The sequence below is a fragment of the Podarcis muralis genome, chromosome 2 (assembly GCF_964188315.1).
Source record: "Podarcis muralis chromosome 2, rPodMur119.hap1.1, whole genome shotgun sequence".
Lineage (NCBI taxonomy): Eukaryota > Metazoa > Chordata > Lepidosauria > Squamata > Lacertidae > Podarcis > Podarcis muralis.
The window spans coordinates 118,750,158-118,767,628 of NC_135656.1; the positions used below are offsets into that span (position 1 = coordinate 118,750,158).

The following is a 17,471-nucleotide window of genomic DNA, read 5'->3' on the forward strand; positions in this document are numbered from 1 at the left end:
GCCTTCAATGAAGCCAAGCTGATCACCTTCAGCATGCTAGTCTTCTGCAGCGTTTGGGTCTCCTTTGTGCCCACCTATCTGAGCACAAAGGGGAAAAACATGGTAGCTGTGCAGATCTTCTCTATCTTGGCTTCCAGTGCTGGGCTTCTGGGCTGCATCTTCATTCCCAAGTGCTACATTATCATACTGAGGCCAGATCTGAACCTGAGAGAGCACCTGACAAGAAAAAACCTAAACAGGACATTTGATTCTTAGCTGTAAGGATGTCATAGAATGAAGTAAAAAGTTCTACAAGAAAAATTACTACATGGAAGGACATTACTGGAAGTTTTGGCTTTGGACAGGACAGTGATGTTGATTTTAGGTAGTCAGGAAGGAGATGGGTGGTTTTTGGAGGAGTAAAGTTATCAGACTCAGACATAAAGGAAGGGGAACAGTTGGATGCATGTGATGACCTCGTGTAGACAGGGCTTTTTTCAATTGGAACTCAGAGGAACTCAGTTCTGACACCTCTCAGGTGGTCACCATTGCCATTCTAAGAGAAAGAAGGGTGAGTTCCAGCCCCTCTCTTTCTAGAAAAATAGCACTGCATGTAGGCATGTCCTGGTATTTATGCTCACCAAAGGGAATGTGAACAATTCGACATCAGAAACTATGCTTGGCAAAAGCAAATGGAAAGTATAGAAGCTGGTAATTTTGTGCGAAGAGGTTGTCTCCTCCTCAGAAATAGCTACATCTGACAGAATCAGCGTCTCTGTAAATGTATTTGCCACTTTGCATGTTTCAGTTTATATTGATCTCTGTTGCTCTGGCCTTCAGATTTAAATCTGGCAAGTGTAGAATCCATAATGTTTCAGTGCGAGAATACTACCTTGTATGCAGCTAGTGCACACCTGGGTTCAACTTGCAAAAAACAATTTTTAAGCTTCCTTTTCTGATGGATTCAAAACGTGTCCAAATGATTAAGCTTTACTTTTAATGGACTTTCTTGATATTGTATGTGGGCTGGAACTGGTGTGTGACCGTTGTAATAAATTCATTCATTCATTTGAGTGCCTTCTTCTTACTCTTCTTACTCATACTCTTTGGCAGTTCCTGTATTTAAAAATACAAATTTAAATGAAAATGGATTAGGACCTCTTCCAAAACATCTTTGAGCAGAGGTAGCAGCACGGGAAGTGCAGCCTCTCTAGTCTCAAAGCCACTGTCAGCTCCCATCTTGGGCTCCAGTGCTGGGCTTTTAGGCGGCATCTTCGTGCCCAAGTGCAACATTATTGTGCTGAGGTCTGATCTGAATACAAAGGCATATTTAACAATAAACAGCCAAAACAAACCACCACTTGGAGCTTTAAAGCACACACGTGTGCCCAGAAAGCATGGGGCGAGAGGTAAGCATGGCTAAGCCATTGTAGATGTCCAAAGATTGTTTTTCAAAAAGTTGCTTGCATTGACTTCCAAACTCCCTTGCAGTGCAGACTTGGAGTGTGACCTTCCCCATGTCATGCTTCACTTTCAGCCATGTTTGGAATTCAAAATTAATTCAGCAGTCTCTTCCCACCACACTTGCTTTCACCAGCTACACCTCTTGCTCTTCCTCCCCCTTCTCTTCTGGCCCAAGCCTTGAGGAACTGCTTCTTGAGCGGAGTTTACACAGAGAAGAGCTGCTCTGGTTAGAGAGAATAAGGGACTGAAGTCATGGGAGCATACTCTTGTCTGGTTAGAAGACATACTGAGTTAGAAGACATACTGAGTTGGAATGAACTTCCTTCCAACTTGGCTGTGAGAGGGAAACACTCCCTATAGGAAAATATCAAATGTAAGGCCGTCGGGGTGGGCCTGGCCTGAGCAAAAGTGACTTGGGGTTCAAGCAGCGGCACCAACTTGGGCCCTATACTGTGGGTGTCCAGCACATGTACAATGCCACATCATTGGCCGGGGAGGGAGGGGTATAAATAAAATTGATTATGATTATGATTATGATGACATGTACAGGCTTTAGCGCAGACACAGGTCCTAGCCCAGTTGTTAATGGGGCATCAGAGTGCCAGAAGTTAAGTGGTGGTGGACAGCAGTGGACGGCTGTGGACGGCACGTGGCGACAGCTGTAAGGGGTGGAGTTTGAGCATCCACGGGGGGGGGGGGGGCATGTGGTTGTCTGGGCTCCCAGGGTCCCCTAAAGTTGGTGTCCCTAAATTCAAGTGAGGAGGGTTTGGCGTCTCAGAAATGGGAGCTAGACCTGGGAGAGCCAGTGTGGTGTAGTGGTTAAGAGCGGTAGTCTCGGAATCTGGTGAACCGGGTTCGCGTCTCCGCTCCTCCACATGCAGCTGCTGGGTGACCTTGGGCCAGTCACACTTCTCTGAAGTCTCTCAGCCCCACTCACCTCACAGAGTGTTTGTTGTGGGGGAGGAAGGGAAAGGAGAATGTTAGCCGCTTTGAGATTCCTTCGGGTAGTGATAAAGTGGGATATCAAATCCAAACTCTTCTTCTTCTTCTTCTTCTTCTTCTTCTTCTTCTTCTTCTTCTTCTTCTTCTTCTTCTTCTTCTTCTTCTTCTTTTCACAAACATGTTTTTCTCCCAACTACTACCCCTGCACATGAATATTCATAAACTGTTCAGGATGTTGTAGAGCTGCTGCTTCTTTCCTTTGTAATTATCAAAATCATAGTGATTTTCTTTCATCGTCTCAAGCAAGCTCCAGAGACTTCACAGATCGCAGTTGAGTGCACTGAAGTAAGCATGAGAATCAAGAGCACTATGAGGCAACATCTTGCATTTGGAAAAGACTGGGGGTATAAATGCCTTTTGTTCCAATGAGAGTTTGGGTTGGAATTTAGGTCAGGTGAGTTGGATTATGAAGGTCTGAGGTTGACTTCCATCCCCTTCAAAACTGAAGCTGTAGTTGGGCTCCATCCACATTAGGAAAGCAAAAAGAGTTTGGCTTCATCAAATAATTCTCTGAGATGAGCAGTCACAAGGAAGGGAGCAGTTCCAGAATGGGATTGCTACTGCTGTTGCTGTTGCTGTTGTTGCTGCTGCTTCTGCCTTATGTGGAATGTGGAGTGAAGGTGAAATGCCCCTTGACTCTGGAGAGAGATGAACTAGACCCATTCAGTTATTCCAGACCAGGAGACCACCTCATGAGTGGGCTCATCTCTGCCACGATAGCTACATTTTTTCCACACACTTTCAAGGAGTCTCCCTCTACCAGCTTTAGACAGTAAGTCATTTCATGGAATGGGGTTAGAGATGTTCCTTTAGCTAACAAATTCATGAGTCCCAATTCCCAGGCTAAAGGGGTTCATTCTTGGTTTCGCAAGTGGAAAGGGCCAGGGCACCTTCTGCACTTTTTTTGCTTTTTAAAAGCTATTTTTGTTTTATTATTTTCCTGGAAATTCTAGGGTGGGGTTAGTTGTGTCTAAAGCTGTGATGAACCCTAGGATTTACCACATAAGTGGTTGTTATCACTGATTTCAAATCAAGAGAACCACACACTCAGAAGACCCCCAGAGAACATCACGAGCACAAGACACTGTGATTCAAATGAAGTCACTCTAATTCACGAAAGAAGGGGGGCAGGGAGACAACAGTAAATGTGTCCTGTCATTTAATGAACCTTTAAAATATTTTATCTGTTCTTGTTCTTTAAATGAGGATCAGCTGTTGAGTTTTGGGATTTGGCTTCCATTAAATCTTTCTATCAGCCATTGTTCATTGCAGGGCTGGGCATGACTAATTCCATCACTAGAATGATCATCTGCATCCATTCTGTTTTCCAAAAGATAAAAACTTTTAGTTGAAAAGACTATCCAGCCACCCACACCCTGGGATCTTGCATGAAACACTATTACCTTTAAAAACTTGTCAAAAAGGCAGAACTGAATGTGATATATTGGTAGAATGCTGGATAATGATTGTGTGCTATGTACATTTTTGCAGGAAAGCAGGAACAAGTTACTGGCTGTTCCTGTCCTTTTTGTTTGCCATTTGGCAGATCAACCAGAATCCCAGGCTCTTGCCCAACATCACACTAGGCTACAGCATCCATGATAACTTTTTTCATGAAAGGGTGACGTATGAAGCTTTGGCAGACCTGCTCTCTGCTGGGCAGGTGAATGTCCCAAACTTCAACTGTGGGGAACAGAATCAGCCGCTCGCTGTTCTTGAAGGGGCTGACTCTGACTCTCAGAACTCCATCCTGATTTCCACCATGTTGGGCATCTATAAAATCCCACAGGTAAGAATGGAGAGGGGTCTAGCCTGTTCTCATACTACCTTTACTTTCCTTCCATGTGTGTCAATTAGTGATTCTATGCACTCCATGCCCATTATGCTGGTAGCCATGCTACTAGAAATTCGAGTAACTGGAAACATTTTTTCCAAGCAAAACACTGGTATTTTGTTTATTAATTCAAAACATTTACAACTCACCTTAGAGTTTAAAAATCTTGTGGTGTACAGCAAAAACAGTAACACTTCAATGATGCAAGATATACAAAAGAAAATCAGGGAAACAGTAGTACAATAACAAATTTAAAAAACTGCTTTCAATTATTTCTAGAGACAGAAACAGAGTCCAATGTTATGTGTCAAGGAAAGCCCCGGGGAAAATATTCATCTTCACAATAAAATTATTTGTTAGATCCAAATATTGCAGCTTTGATCCAAAATAAAAACAATCTAACAATCTTCCTCTTCTTGCCAGGTCAATTATGCTTTTGTTTCCCGAGATCTGAATGACAAGAGGGAGTTTCCCTTTTTCTATAGGATGGTCCCCCAAGAAGATGCCCTGTACCCCGGAATTGTCAAGCTGCTCCTTCACTTCAACTGGACATTCATTGGTCTTCTGACTCAAGACACCGACAATGGAGAGAGGTTCGTGAAGACCTTGACGCCTCTGCTTACAAAGAGCGGCATTTGCGTTGCCTTCTCACAAGGCTTCATCCTAAAACTAGGCATTAACACATTGACATACAGTAGTTCTCAATTCATTGAGTGGGGACAAGTCAATGTATTTATTTACTATGTAGAAAATATTTATTTAGCAGCGGGGCTGACAATTGTGAAAGAGTTGATCCATGTTTTTAAAAAACCCACTGCAGGAAAAGTCTTGATCACAACAGCGATGTGGGACATCTCCTTGAACTTAATATTCAGTGGTTTAGATTACCAGCACATTCTGGGTATTTTTTCTTTTTTTCTTGGGAAAAATAATTGGGCACAACATGATGACTTTAGTCGCTATTTCTTTATCAAGAAGTTTTGGGAGGATAGCTTTCATTGTTCCTATGTAAAGCATGCATTTTCAGTGAAAGGCCGGACAAGATGCAGAGAAAGAGAGGATCTGGAGATGCTTCCTCAAGACGATCTGGAAAAAATCCTCTCTTCAGACAGTCACAGGATTTACAACACAGTCCATGCTGTGGCACGTTCCTTAAATGCTGCATATTCCTCCAGATCTAAGTGGAAGTTGAAGGATAGTCTGGAAGTTCAAAGGCTGCAGCCATGGCAGGTATTTCCTTTTCCATCACTGACATCTCTGCCAAATATGACGGTCCAGAATTATCATCTTGGAGAAGGTCTGAGAACTTGGGGAATGTAGTGGGTGAAATTTATCGAACTGTTTTTTGAAGTGCCCTGAATTGGATCCTCTTTGTGCCCCCCCCCCATACACAAAAGTCCCTTAGAGGGCACTGCCCCTCTGGTTGTTGTTGTTGTTTAGTCGTTTAGTCGTGTCCGACTCTTCGTGACCCCATGGACCAGAGCACGCCAGGCACTCCTGTCTTCCATTGCCTCCCACAGTTTGGTCAAACTCATGCTGGTAGCTTCAAGTACACTGTCCAACCATCTCGTCCTCTGTCGTCCCCTTCTTCTTGTGCCCTCAATCTTTCCCAACATCAGGGTCTTTTCCAGGGAGTCTTCTCTTCTCATGAGGTGGCCAGATTCTTGGCGCCTCAGCTTCAGGATCTGTCCTTCCAGTGAGCACTCAGGGCTGATTTCCTTCAGAATGAAGAGGTTTGATCTTCTTGCAGTCCATGGGACTCTCAAGAGGCCCCTCTGGTAATGGACACCAATCCTTCCCCTTTGGCTGCAGTGTCCCATTTGGAGCAAGACCCCTAACCCCCAATGTAAGAATTCCCTTTGGCAAGAGAGATGGTGTTGCAGGCTCCCTCTCACCATATGGCTGCGGTTATCAACCAGTGAGCAATGGCTCCCTTGGGTGCCTTGGGTGGTTGTCAGGGGAGCTGTGGGCAACACCAGCTTCCCTCCCGCTTGCCTGTGAGTGGAGCTGCTTCCCCAGGCCAAGACCTGCCTGTTCCCCAAGGGCAAGTGGGTTGGCTTCCTGCACTGTATGCCACTGCTTTCTTCACCTCCTTTCCCTTCCTCTTCCTTCCCCAGCGTGGTGTAGTGGTTAAGAGCAGCGGACTCATAATCTGGTGAACCGGGTTCGCTTCCCTGCTCCTCCACATGCAGCTGCTGGGTGACCTTGGGCCAGTCACACTTCTTTGAAGTCTCTCAGCCCCACTCACCTCACAGAGTGTTTGTTGTGGGGGAGGAAGGGAAAGGAGAATGTTAGCCGCTTTGAGACTCCTTCGGGTAGTGATAAAGCGGGATATCAAATCCAAACTCTTCTTCTTCTTTTCCCCCTCTCCCCTTGCTCTCTTTCTCTCTTCCTTCCCTTCCTCCCTTCCCCCAGCAGGCAGTAGGAACCACAGTGGCAGCAGCCCAGATCCCAGGAGCCACAGCAGCCGTCAGCCCCCACGACCCTCCACAACTCCCCCCTGAAGAACCACAATGTGTTTTACATTTTCTCCAAGGGTGCCCTGGAAGAACCAGCCCTATGCTTGCCCTATTGCACCACTGTTCCCCTTTTCCTGGGCCACCTTGCAGACCCCAGCAACCCCCTTCCTCCCCACCCCACCACGAAATGCTGCAGTGCCCTGAGGTGCCTCGAATGATGGTGGGGAAAACAAATTGCAGCACCGACCTCTGTCCCTCCTTTCCCCCCTCCTCTTAATAGATAAATTAGATTCCGTAGATCACATGAATAGAAGTGGCCATGTGTTTGTGGATGCGAAGGTTCATCAGCTGCAAAGTGTGCCTCAAGTTTTCTGACACAGATCAGGGAGAGAGAAGGAAGCACCAGCTAACTTGCAGTGAGTTGTTTTATTAAGGAGGCAGAGCAGAAAACAAGCAGAGACTTCTGAGAGATGCTCCACTTTAGCAAACAGTTGCCTGGACTGTCTTGCACCTCCCACTTCCTCACATTCCCTCTGTGTCAAGCCCCTCCCTCTGTCTATGGGGAGCCCCTAGGGACCCTTTCTGTTTCTGCCTGGCTCCCTGCACTGTGATATGCATCAGACACCTTGTTTTGGGAAGGGGGGTGGGCTGTCAGGCTGCCAGCAGAAAAGCTGTCAGGGGGATGGACTCTGTGGTGAAGCTGCCATGTCTGATTCCTGTCTGTGCTCTGTGCTGGGGTCCAACTGCTTGTTTCCCCCCCCCCCATTTCCTCATCCTCCAAGCTCCCAGTCTCTAGCACTTCAGAGCTCTTCCCCTCCTCAGGGGTGTGTCCACCACCAGGAGCCAGGCTCCAAATCCTCTCCCTCTGTGCTATCCTCAGGGGCCCTTGATCAGCTGGTTTCCCCCACACGTTCTCATCTAGTCAGTCCCTGATAGGAGCCCCGCCTCCACCATGGAGGGGGCTGTACTGCTGCAGAGAGGTCAAAGGGGGAAACTAAGGTCCAGCTCCAAGGGCCTTCTGGCAATTCCCTCACTGCGAGAAGTGAGGTTACAGGCAGAGGGCCTTCTTGGTAGTGGCGCCCACCCTGTTGAACGCCCTCCCGTCAGATATCAAGGAAATAAACAACTACCTGACTTTTAGAAGAGATCTGAAGGCAGCCCTGTTTCGGGAAGTTTTTAATGTTTCAATGTTTTATCACTTTTTTATTATTATGACTAATAATATTCTCTTGGGAGCCGCCCAGAGTGGATGGGGAAACACAGACAGATGGGTGGGGTATAAATAATAAATTATTATTACAGTTATTATGTACAGATAGGTAGCCGTGTTGGTCTGCCATAGTCAAAACAAAAAAAATTCCTTCCAGTAGCACCTTAAAGACCAACTAAGTTAGTTCTTGGTATGAGCTTTCGTGTGCATGCACACTTCTTCAGATACCTGATAGGTAGCCGTGTTGGTCTGCCATAGTCAAAACAAAAAAAAATCCTTCCAGTAGCACCTTAAGGACCAACTAAGTTAGTTCTTGGTATGAGCTTTCGTGTGCATGCACACTTCTTCAGATACCTGAATCTGAAGAAGTATCTGAAGAAGTGTGCATGCACACGAAAGCTCATACCAAGAACTAACTTAGTTGGTCTTTAAGGTGCTACTGGAAGTTATTATGTAGTTGGTCAAGGGAGTCGTGGACTCAGAAAGGTTGAAAACCTCTGGTTTGCGGCTTCTTCCTTCCTGACCTGGGTTCTATGTTGGAACCTACTGAGTTCCACTAAGCTCCAGCTTTTGTCCAAGTGATGGGAGCCTATATTATCTGGATGTCTCATGTACTTATCAGGATAGAGTTGGATATACATGGACACTTGTAGAATTTTTGGTGTCCTTTCATTAGTATCCTATTAATATTCATTAAACCAAGCTTTTTATCATTAAGTTGAATGGGGAACACAACCAAATAACTGTGTACAGATTGGTGGCCTAAGCAAATATACCCAGGCATAAATTTCAATGTAGCCCACACTCAAAGCTACTTGAGTCTGCACCCAGATCCAAGTCAGAGGAGAGCCAGGAATTGAAAGTTGGATAGCCATTGTTGTTTTCCATATTCCAAACACTGCCCTTTTCTCTGCCATTCTAGCTCCACCCTTTCCTGGGAAATGCCCAGTTTTACAATTCTTCCATGGACGGAGTGCATTTGGATGAGAATGGGGAAGTGGGAGCTGACTGGGACATCGTGAACTGGGTGCTGTTTCCCAATTGGACCAACCTTAGAGTGAGGTTTGGGAGCATCAAGAGACAGGGATCCTCAGAGCTAAAGTGCACCATTGATGCAGATGTGTTGCCCAAAAGGCTCAACAAGGTGGGAGATACCGTCTATTGCATTTTATCTAATCTCTAATCATGGTCTCCTGCTTTGTGTGGGGCTGCCTTCAAATGCCTGTCAACATCAGCTTTGAACATTTTGACAACCTAGCATGAAATCTCTGTCAAGCTGTGAATATGTAGGATTCAACTGTTCTGGAGTGCAATTTCCGGGGGGTTGCTTATTGTAGTAATTAGATGAGGTGGCCACGGTTTCCCCCAGCCATTACCATATTTAAATTGTCATGAACCCACATGCATTCATACTCACACTAAAGAGAGGTTTAGCCTGTCAGCATCAACATTCAATATTTTGACAATCTAGGACACACTAAAGAGAGGATTAGGGTTTTCGCTGGAGTCCTGACATGGGCTTGTTATGAATACATGTCCACCTTTATCCTAAAGCCCACAAGAAGTTCTCGCACCAAAGGAATAAACAAAGTTGGGTTTATTATATGGAACAGAAGTAACAGATATTCACTTCTGTTCCACATATATGGATATTTTTGAATGATTCAGGCAGGCAGCAACTCACAGAAAAGATAAACACCTTGATCTAAACGGCAACAGAGATACCTAACGATTTTGAAAAAGCCTGTAGGAAAGTGAGCTTGCCCATTTCCTCACAGAAACCCACACTAAAGAGCAAGGAACAATGGATCTGGAAGAGTATAACTGTCCTTAAGCATCTGTATGTTGGTCCTTGAGAATTCTGGATAAATTTTGTTGGAGATTGTAGTGCCAACTGACTACTAACAGAGCCAACTGCCTACTGGGAAATTTGGGATTTTTAATAGTAGTCTTCTTCATAGAGAAGGGAAAGGGCTTTGAAGGGAAGAAGTCCTGCCCATTTCTCACCTAGCCCATCCTAGTTATAAGATAACTAAAACTGGGCATCCTGTTTGCATTCCATCCTGGGGTGCAGGATGTGATAGTGAGCCATTTCCCACATTTCTGCCTCAATCCCACTTGGCTGCCCTGACACTGTACAGCCCGACTGCTTCACTTCACACCAGCTGCAGCTTCCAGATTTTCTTCATGAGTAGCCCCACAATAGTAGAAACAGAAGGTTAGCAGAGTGTGGATAACTGAGAGTAACCTAATCCTTACCAGGAACATCCTAGGCTAGCCAACCGGCCAAAGCTAGAAATGTACATTCAGTACCACTTGGGCCACCTGGACCTCAAACAACTACGCAACTGTTATGGTCTTTTCAGCCTTATGCTTAGTTGCAAGGTCCACGTGAGAATCCTGGGCCTTCACAAGCCTCTGTCTCATTTCCATGAGGGGGGGGGGGGATAGAGGGCTAACACAATTTCTTTGCTGCTTGCTGCTTAGACCTTGCCTCCTTCCAAGTGTGTGGAAAGTTGCAGCCCTGGATTGGTCAAACGTGTTCAGGAAGGAATGCCACTCTGCTGCTATGATTGCATTCCCTGTGCAGAAGGGACCATCTCCACTCAGGAAGGTGGGTGACGCCAGCAGAAAGGGCTGCCCTTGAGGAAGAGGAAATCGCTTCATTCCAATATACAGAGGAAAATTTAGAACTGATGATAACAGATTGGAGAAGTGGGCCCACATTAACAAAATGAATTTCAATAAGGGGGGGGGAATATAAGGTTCTGCACTTTGGCATGAATAACCAGGTGTAAGATGGGGAACCCCTGGCTTGCCATTAGTACACGTGAAAAGGATCTAGGGGTTTTAGTAGATCACTAGCTTAACAGGAGTCAACAGTATGATGCATAAGCAAAAACATCTCATGTTTTTCTAGGCTGCATCAACTGAAGTCTAGTGTCCCCTCCCCCCCATCATTTCTTTGACCGAATGAAACCGCCTCTCAATGCAAACCTTTTAAATCCTGGTAGCTGAGTTTATTTTTGCAGCTTCTTATCTCATCATCTCTAGCAAATGCCTGTAGTTTACTCCAATTAAAAAAGCCAATTAGCAGGATAACCTGTGCTTCCAGGGACAGGATCGGGGGGTCCCATCCCCTGGTGCACAAGAAACAGGAAGCCTGTTATAGCCATCTTCAAATATCTAAAGGGCTGTCACATTGTTTTCTCCTGTTCCAGTGGGTAGGACCCGAACCAATGTCTTCAAGTTACAAGAAAGGAGATTCTGACTAAACATCAGGAAAAACTCCCTCTGAAAATGATGGACTCTCCTTCCTTGGAGGTTATTAAGCAGATCTTGGATGGCCTCTGTCCTGGATGCTTTAGTTAAGATTCCTGCATTGCAAGGGGGTGGATTAGATGACCCTTAGGCCATGCTCCCCCCATTGTTTTCCCCACCAATGGATGGCATACAAGTTGCCTCAAGTAGTCCATTATCACTGACATTATTAATATTGATTTCTGATTTCCTGAGTCATATACAATTATTTTTATTGGATATATTTATATGTTCTTCTAGTGGGGACTGCTTTGGTATCACTGTCTGCAAATGCAGTACAGAGGATATATGGTTGATCTTATGCTTCTTCTTTCCAGATGCTGAACATTGCACCAGGTGTCCAGAAGATCAACATCCGAACAAGGCCAGAGATCAATGTCTCCCCAAGACTATCACCTTCCTGGCTTATGAAGAATATTTGGGGGTTCTCCTGGCTTCCTTGACCATCTTTTTATCCCTAACTGCAGGCTTTGTGTTAGGAATCCTCATTAAGTACAAGGAAACTCCCATAGTCAAAGCCAATAACAGGGACCTCTCCTATATCCTCCTTGTTTCCCTCCTGCTTTCCTTTCTGTCCTCCTTCCTCTTCATTGGCAGGCCAAGGAAAGCCACATGCCTTCTCCAACAAATGGCCTTCAGCATCATCATCTCAGTTGCCATCTCTTCAGTGTTGGCCAAAACCATCACTGTGGTGCTGGCCTTCCTGGCCACAAAGCCAGGGAACAAGGTGAGGAGATGGCTGGGGAAGAGTCTGGCCAACTCTATTGTCATTTCCTGTTCCAGTACCCAAGTTGCCATCTGCTCTATCTGGCTGGGAATCTCTCCACCATTCCCAGAGTCTGACATGAGCTCCCAGGCTGAAGAGATCACCTTGCAATGCAATGAAGGGTCTGTTGCCATGTTTTATGCTGCCCTTGGCTACATGGGCTTCCTGGCCTCCATCTGCTTCACAGTGGCTTTCCTAGCTAGGAAGCTGCCTGGGGCCTTCAATGAAGCCAAACTGATCACCTTCAGCATGCTGGTCTTTTGCAGCGTTTGGGTCTCCTTTGTGCCCTCCTACCTGAGCACCAAGGGGAAATATATGGTGGCTGTGCAGATCTTCTCTATCTTGGCCTCCAGTGCTGGGCTTCTGGGCTGCATCTTCTTTCCCAAGTGCTACATAATTGTACTCAGGCCTGATCTGAACACAAAGGAGCATCTGACAACAAAAGCTGGTTCTTAAATTACTCATTTTCTACAACTGTTATCCAGCACAGCAATGATGAAAAAGACATACCTGCCTTGCAAATGTTGCTTTAGATTTAAAGGCATGTTTATGGCTCCATTTCTGATGGTTACGTTTCAAACCTTTAAGAAGTGTCTAAATGTATAAATTTTATTTTTAATTGTGCTATTTTTACTTGGAAAGCTGAATGTCTATTAAAATTCAGGTTCTTTGGCACTTCCTGCATTTCAAAATATTGCTTTAATAGGAAAATTGATTAGGACTGCTAAAACAAATAGAGTAAAAAAGTGGATTTCAGAGTGAAATCTTTTGATTCAGGAACAGTTAACAAAGGGCATGGAAACATTATTTACAGATATAGAGACCACAATGGGAGGATTCTTAGGAGTGGTGAATAAACATGGTAGGAATAATTTATACCTTATTGCTAAGAGCCATTTAAAACATGTTAAACTTTGAGGTATGGATTGCTCTTCATTGTAGATAGAATTAATATCTGTATTTTCCTTCACAAACTTTATGTTCAAAATACTGAGAAAACTGTGCCCTAATAAATCTGTTGCTCTTCAAGGTGCCTCAAGACTTAGGTCCTTTTGAGCTAGTGAGAAATGCGAGAATGTTATGGATATTAGGAAAGGATATATTGATTAAGTATTATCCTTCCTTCACTCATGCTAGTGAGTGTTGTAGGAGGGCACATTCCCCTCAAGATAGCAGGAAGCTAGTTTCCAGATTCATTTGAATCTGTTTAGTTAAGTAATCCAATCTGTCTTGCCCCAATGGATTATTCCTGGTGTCCCCTTTTATCCCTCTTAAAAGAATAAAGGGACATGTTGTTGTTTAGTCGTTTAGTCGTGTCCGACTCTTTGTGACCCCATGGACCAGAGCACGCCAGGCCCTCCTGTCTTCCACTGCCTCCCACAGTTTGGTCAGACTCATGTTTGTAGCTTCGAGAACACGGTCCAATCATCTCGTCCTCTCTCGTCCCCTTCTCCTTGTGCCTCCATCTTTCCCAACATCAGGGTCTTTTCCAGGGAGTCTTGTCTTCTCATGAGGTAGCCAAAGTATTGGAGCCTCAGCTTCACGATCTGTCCTTCCAGTGAGCACTCAGGGCTGATTTCCTTCAGAATGGATAGGTTTGATCTTCTTGCAGTCCATGGGACTCTCAAGAGTCTCCTCCAGCACCATAACTCAAAAGCATCCATTCTTCGGCGATCAGCCTTCTTTATGGTCCAGCTCTCACTTCCATACATCACTCCTGGGAAAACCATGGCTTTAACTATACAGACCTTTGTTGGCAAGGTGATGTCTCTGCTTTTTAAGACGCTGTCTAGGGACATGAGTCTTTCCTTAAAAGTAACAAGATTACTCATATTCAGTTAAGTTTGATCGCTGAAAGGCAGGCTTTAGCTAGTAGTTAACAAACTGTGAGTTCATCTCATATGGAGATTGAGCTCATGTGATGCTGGCTGAGAGCCAGCAGACAGCAAAATTACATTAAGAGAACAAAATGGCTGCAGGAGAGCAGCATGGCAGCGAGAGAGAGACAAAATGGCTGTAGGTTCTGGATGAGCGTCTGACCTGTGGTTGCAGGACTGCATCAGCTTCCTCATCCTCCTCCAACGGAGGAGTAAAATATAGCAAAAATACATTAAGAGAACAAAATGGCTGCAGGAGAGCAGCATGGCAGCAGGAGACAGACAAAATGGCTGCATGATTTGGCTCATGGAGTCAGTCAGGGCCACGCCCATCTCCCAGGTCACATGCAGGGGGAGGATGCTCCAGACCAGTGGAACAGGAGGTTATACTGACTGGAGTAACATCTCCCTGCCTGCGCCCACTCTAGGGAAACAAGGAATGTTGTCTTTGACTGCTCCAATGGATTACATCCCACAAGAAAGAGTGCTAGGTTTCCCCCCTTCATTTCTGTTGGGAACTATGTCAGCAAGCTTTGAGGCAGAAGAAAGGAAGATTATTTTTACCAGAGAGCCCAAAGCCCTTTGATAGTGACTTGAGATAACTGCTTATTGTACTCCCACTCATCCCATTTGCTTTGCAACTATTTTGCAGGCTTTGCCATATATTCTAAAACTTCTTTGAGCAAAGGTAACATGGGAAGTGCAGCCTCTCTAGTCTCAAAGCCACTGTCAGCTCCTTTGGGATAAAAATGCAGACTATCTCCAGCATGAGCTCCTAATTGGCTCTGGCTCAGTTTCCTGCTACTGGTTTTCCATTGCCATGATGAGTGGAGGGATTCTTCCCCCTTCATCTGGGCTGGCTCAGATTCTCCTTAGATGAAGCTCTGTCTCCTGACTTCTTAGATATGGCAGAACTTGTCACAGTGGAAGGGAATCCGCCCAAGATCAGCTCCAGTTGTCCCTCTGGCACATAAGAGGCAGGGGAGAACTGCTAAAATAAACACACAGAGACGTTTAATCCATAGATAACAGGTGGGGGGAACCTGCATTGTGAAGGGTAGAAACAACATCACACTATTTGGGGTACCCTGCAAGTGGGTCAAGAGAGATGCACATTTGATGACAGGTGAGATGAGGGGTCCCCTTGGGAAGAGAACTGGAAAGGGAATATTCCAAGGGATGTGACTAAAGGACCCAAACACTGCAGAAGACCAGCATGCTGAACGTGATCGGCTTGGCTTCACAGTAGGCCCCAGGCAGCTTCCTGGTCAGTTGGAAGACCTTTCTTACAGTTTCAGCTGGTAAGAAGTACAGAATACACACCCTACACCACAAATGAGAAGTGACTGGTTCCTGTGTTCATTTTCACTGGAAGCCCTGCCCACACTTTGGATCATGTTTATCTATAGGATTCCCCAACCTGAATATTTTAGGGTCTCACAACAAACATTTGGGGGGTCAGGTTGTGGCCACTCTAAGCAACTGTTTCACTCTAAGCAACTCGAACCGTCTCCCTCAGGAGGTTGTGGACCCTCCTTCCTTGGATGCTTTGTAAGCAGAGGTTGGAAACATATGGAAGTTGCTCAATAATGTATTTTGAAGGTATGATCCCACTAATAAGGAAGTTTCCAGGTCGGTAGTAACTGCGTGCTTTATTCTGATCCCTGATCAGATTCAAGGGGCATTTGGCCTTCAGGTTCCCATAGACTCCATGGGGCATATTTGCAGCAGAAGCAGCAACAGAAGCAGCAGGGATCTCATTCTGCCTCTGCCTTCTACATCTCACCTCCAGAGCCAGCACAGCAGAAGTCAAAAGCTCTTGCAAGGCCCAAGCTGCAGTGGCTCTCCCAGTCTGGGTGGGGTTCAGCTAAGGCAGAATTAAATGTCATGCAGCCATCTCCTGCTCCCGTCCCATCCTTCACCTGCTCTGAATCTCAGCTCCGTCTGACTCCAACACAGGAAATATTATCTGCACCAAACTGTTTTTCAGGCAGAGTACAATGAATAACACCTTGCTCTTGTTGATTCTGATGTTTAGGTCATGTCCAGAAATATCTCTTGAGCTTTCTGGAGAATAAATTACTATGATTTTGATAATTATACGTGGTAAAAGTTTAGCCTCTGCAACAACGGCAGAAGGAGAAGCGAGTGGGCGCAAGGCAGGAGGCAGGAGCGGTGAAGAGGGCGGAGGCATATGCAGAAAGAGAGGCCAGGCGGGACTACAATTCCCAGCATGCCGTGAGAGACAGAGAGAGACTAGCTCCTCAGAGAGAGAAAGGGCTGGTTTATCTCGAGATTGGCTTCATTATCATCAAATAATGGAGGTGTTTAAACTAGACAGGAAAATTGGCTTCCAGGTGGAGAGATCAAAATTAGAAACAGAATTGTTAGAACCCAATACTAAGAATCTGTCAAGAATGTATAATCTGCTGTTGAAGTGGAATACACAAGATGAAACAGTCAAATCAGCTATGATTAAGTGGGCACAAGACATTGGTCATGACATTATGTTTGCTGACTGGGAACAATTATGGACCACCGGTATAAAGTTTAAGGCATGTAATGCCTTAAGAGAGAATATTATGAAAATGATTTATAGGTGGTACATGACCCCAGTCAAGCTTGCAAAAATCTATCATTTGCCCAATAATAAATGCTGGAAATGTAATGAGACTGAAGGTACTTTCTATCACCTTTGGTGGACATGCCCGAGGATTAAGGCCTTCTGGGAAATGATCTATAATGAAATTAAGAAGGTCCTTAAATGTACCTTTCATAAGAAACCAGAGGCTTTTCTCCTGGGCATGGTCGGTCAATTGGTGTCAAGGAAGGATAGGACGTTTTTTATGTATGCTACCACAGCAGCAAGGATTCTTATAGCAAAGTATTGGAAGACACAAGAACTACCCACGCTGGAAGAATGGCAGACGAAGGTGATCGACTATATGGGACTGGCGGAGATGACTGGCAGAATCCGTGACCAAGGAAAAGAGACGGTGGAAGAAGATTGGAAGAAATTTAAAGTATATCTTAAGAACTGTTGTAAAATTAATGAGTGCTAAAATGCCAAGGGTAAGGAAAAAATATAGAATTACAGCTGTAAATGATTAAGTAAGAGAAGAAGGGAAAAAAGAAAATGAGTAATCAGTTAATCGAAGTGAGGGGTTGCTGAAGAAATTTTAAAACAGGGATGCAGAAAGGGGAGGCATGGGGAAGTCGGGGAAGTAAGATTTATGAAAAAGAGGTTTTGAAATTATACGTGTTTATATGTTTGTTTGTCTATGTATTGTGTATTGTATTGTTTTTAATTTATGTTGGAAAATTAATTAAAAAATTATGGGGGAAAAAGAGAAAGGGCTGGTTTAGGTTTACTCAAATGGAAGCGGTAGGTTGGATCCAGGGGAAAGGGCTTCTACAGGTTTCATCCAGTTCTTAAGATAGTGCTTGAAGGCTGTCAACTGCAGCTCAGTTTGCCCAATTTCTGTTTCAAACTATGGGGGAAACCATTGTGGTTGACATGTGCCCCTGACTCATTAGAAAAACAGCAAGAGTCCTGGGG

At 44.9% G+C, this 17,471-nt stretch overlaps 1 protein-coding gene across 1 annotated transcript; it reads left to right on the top strand.

Moving 5' to 3' along the window:
- Positions 1–1,979: 1,979 nt before the first annotated feature.
- LOC144326785 (vomeronasal type-2 receptor 26-like) lies at positions 1,980–12,491 on the top strand. The gene is made up of 6 exons (XM_077923602.1): positions 1,980–2,104; positions 3,937–4,234; positions 4,703–5,509; positions 8,871–9,092; positions 10,436–10,562; positions 11,587–12,491. The coding sequence occupies exons 1-6, from the start codon at positions 1,980–1,982 to the stop codon at positions 12,489–12,491; spliced, it is 2,484 nt and encodes an 827-aa protein (XP_077779728.1).
- The last annotated feature ends 4,980 nt before the right edge of the window (positions 12,492–17,471 follow it).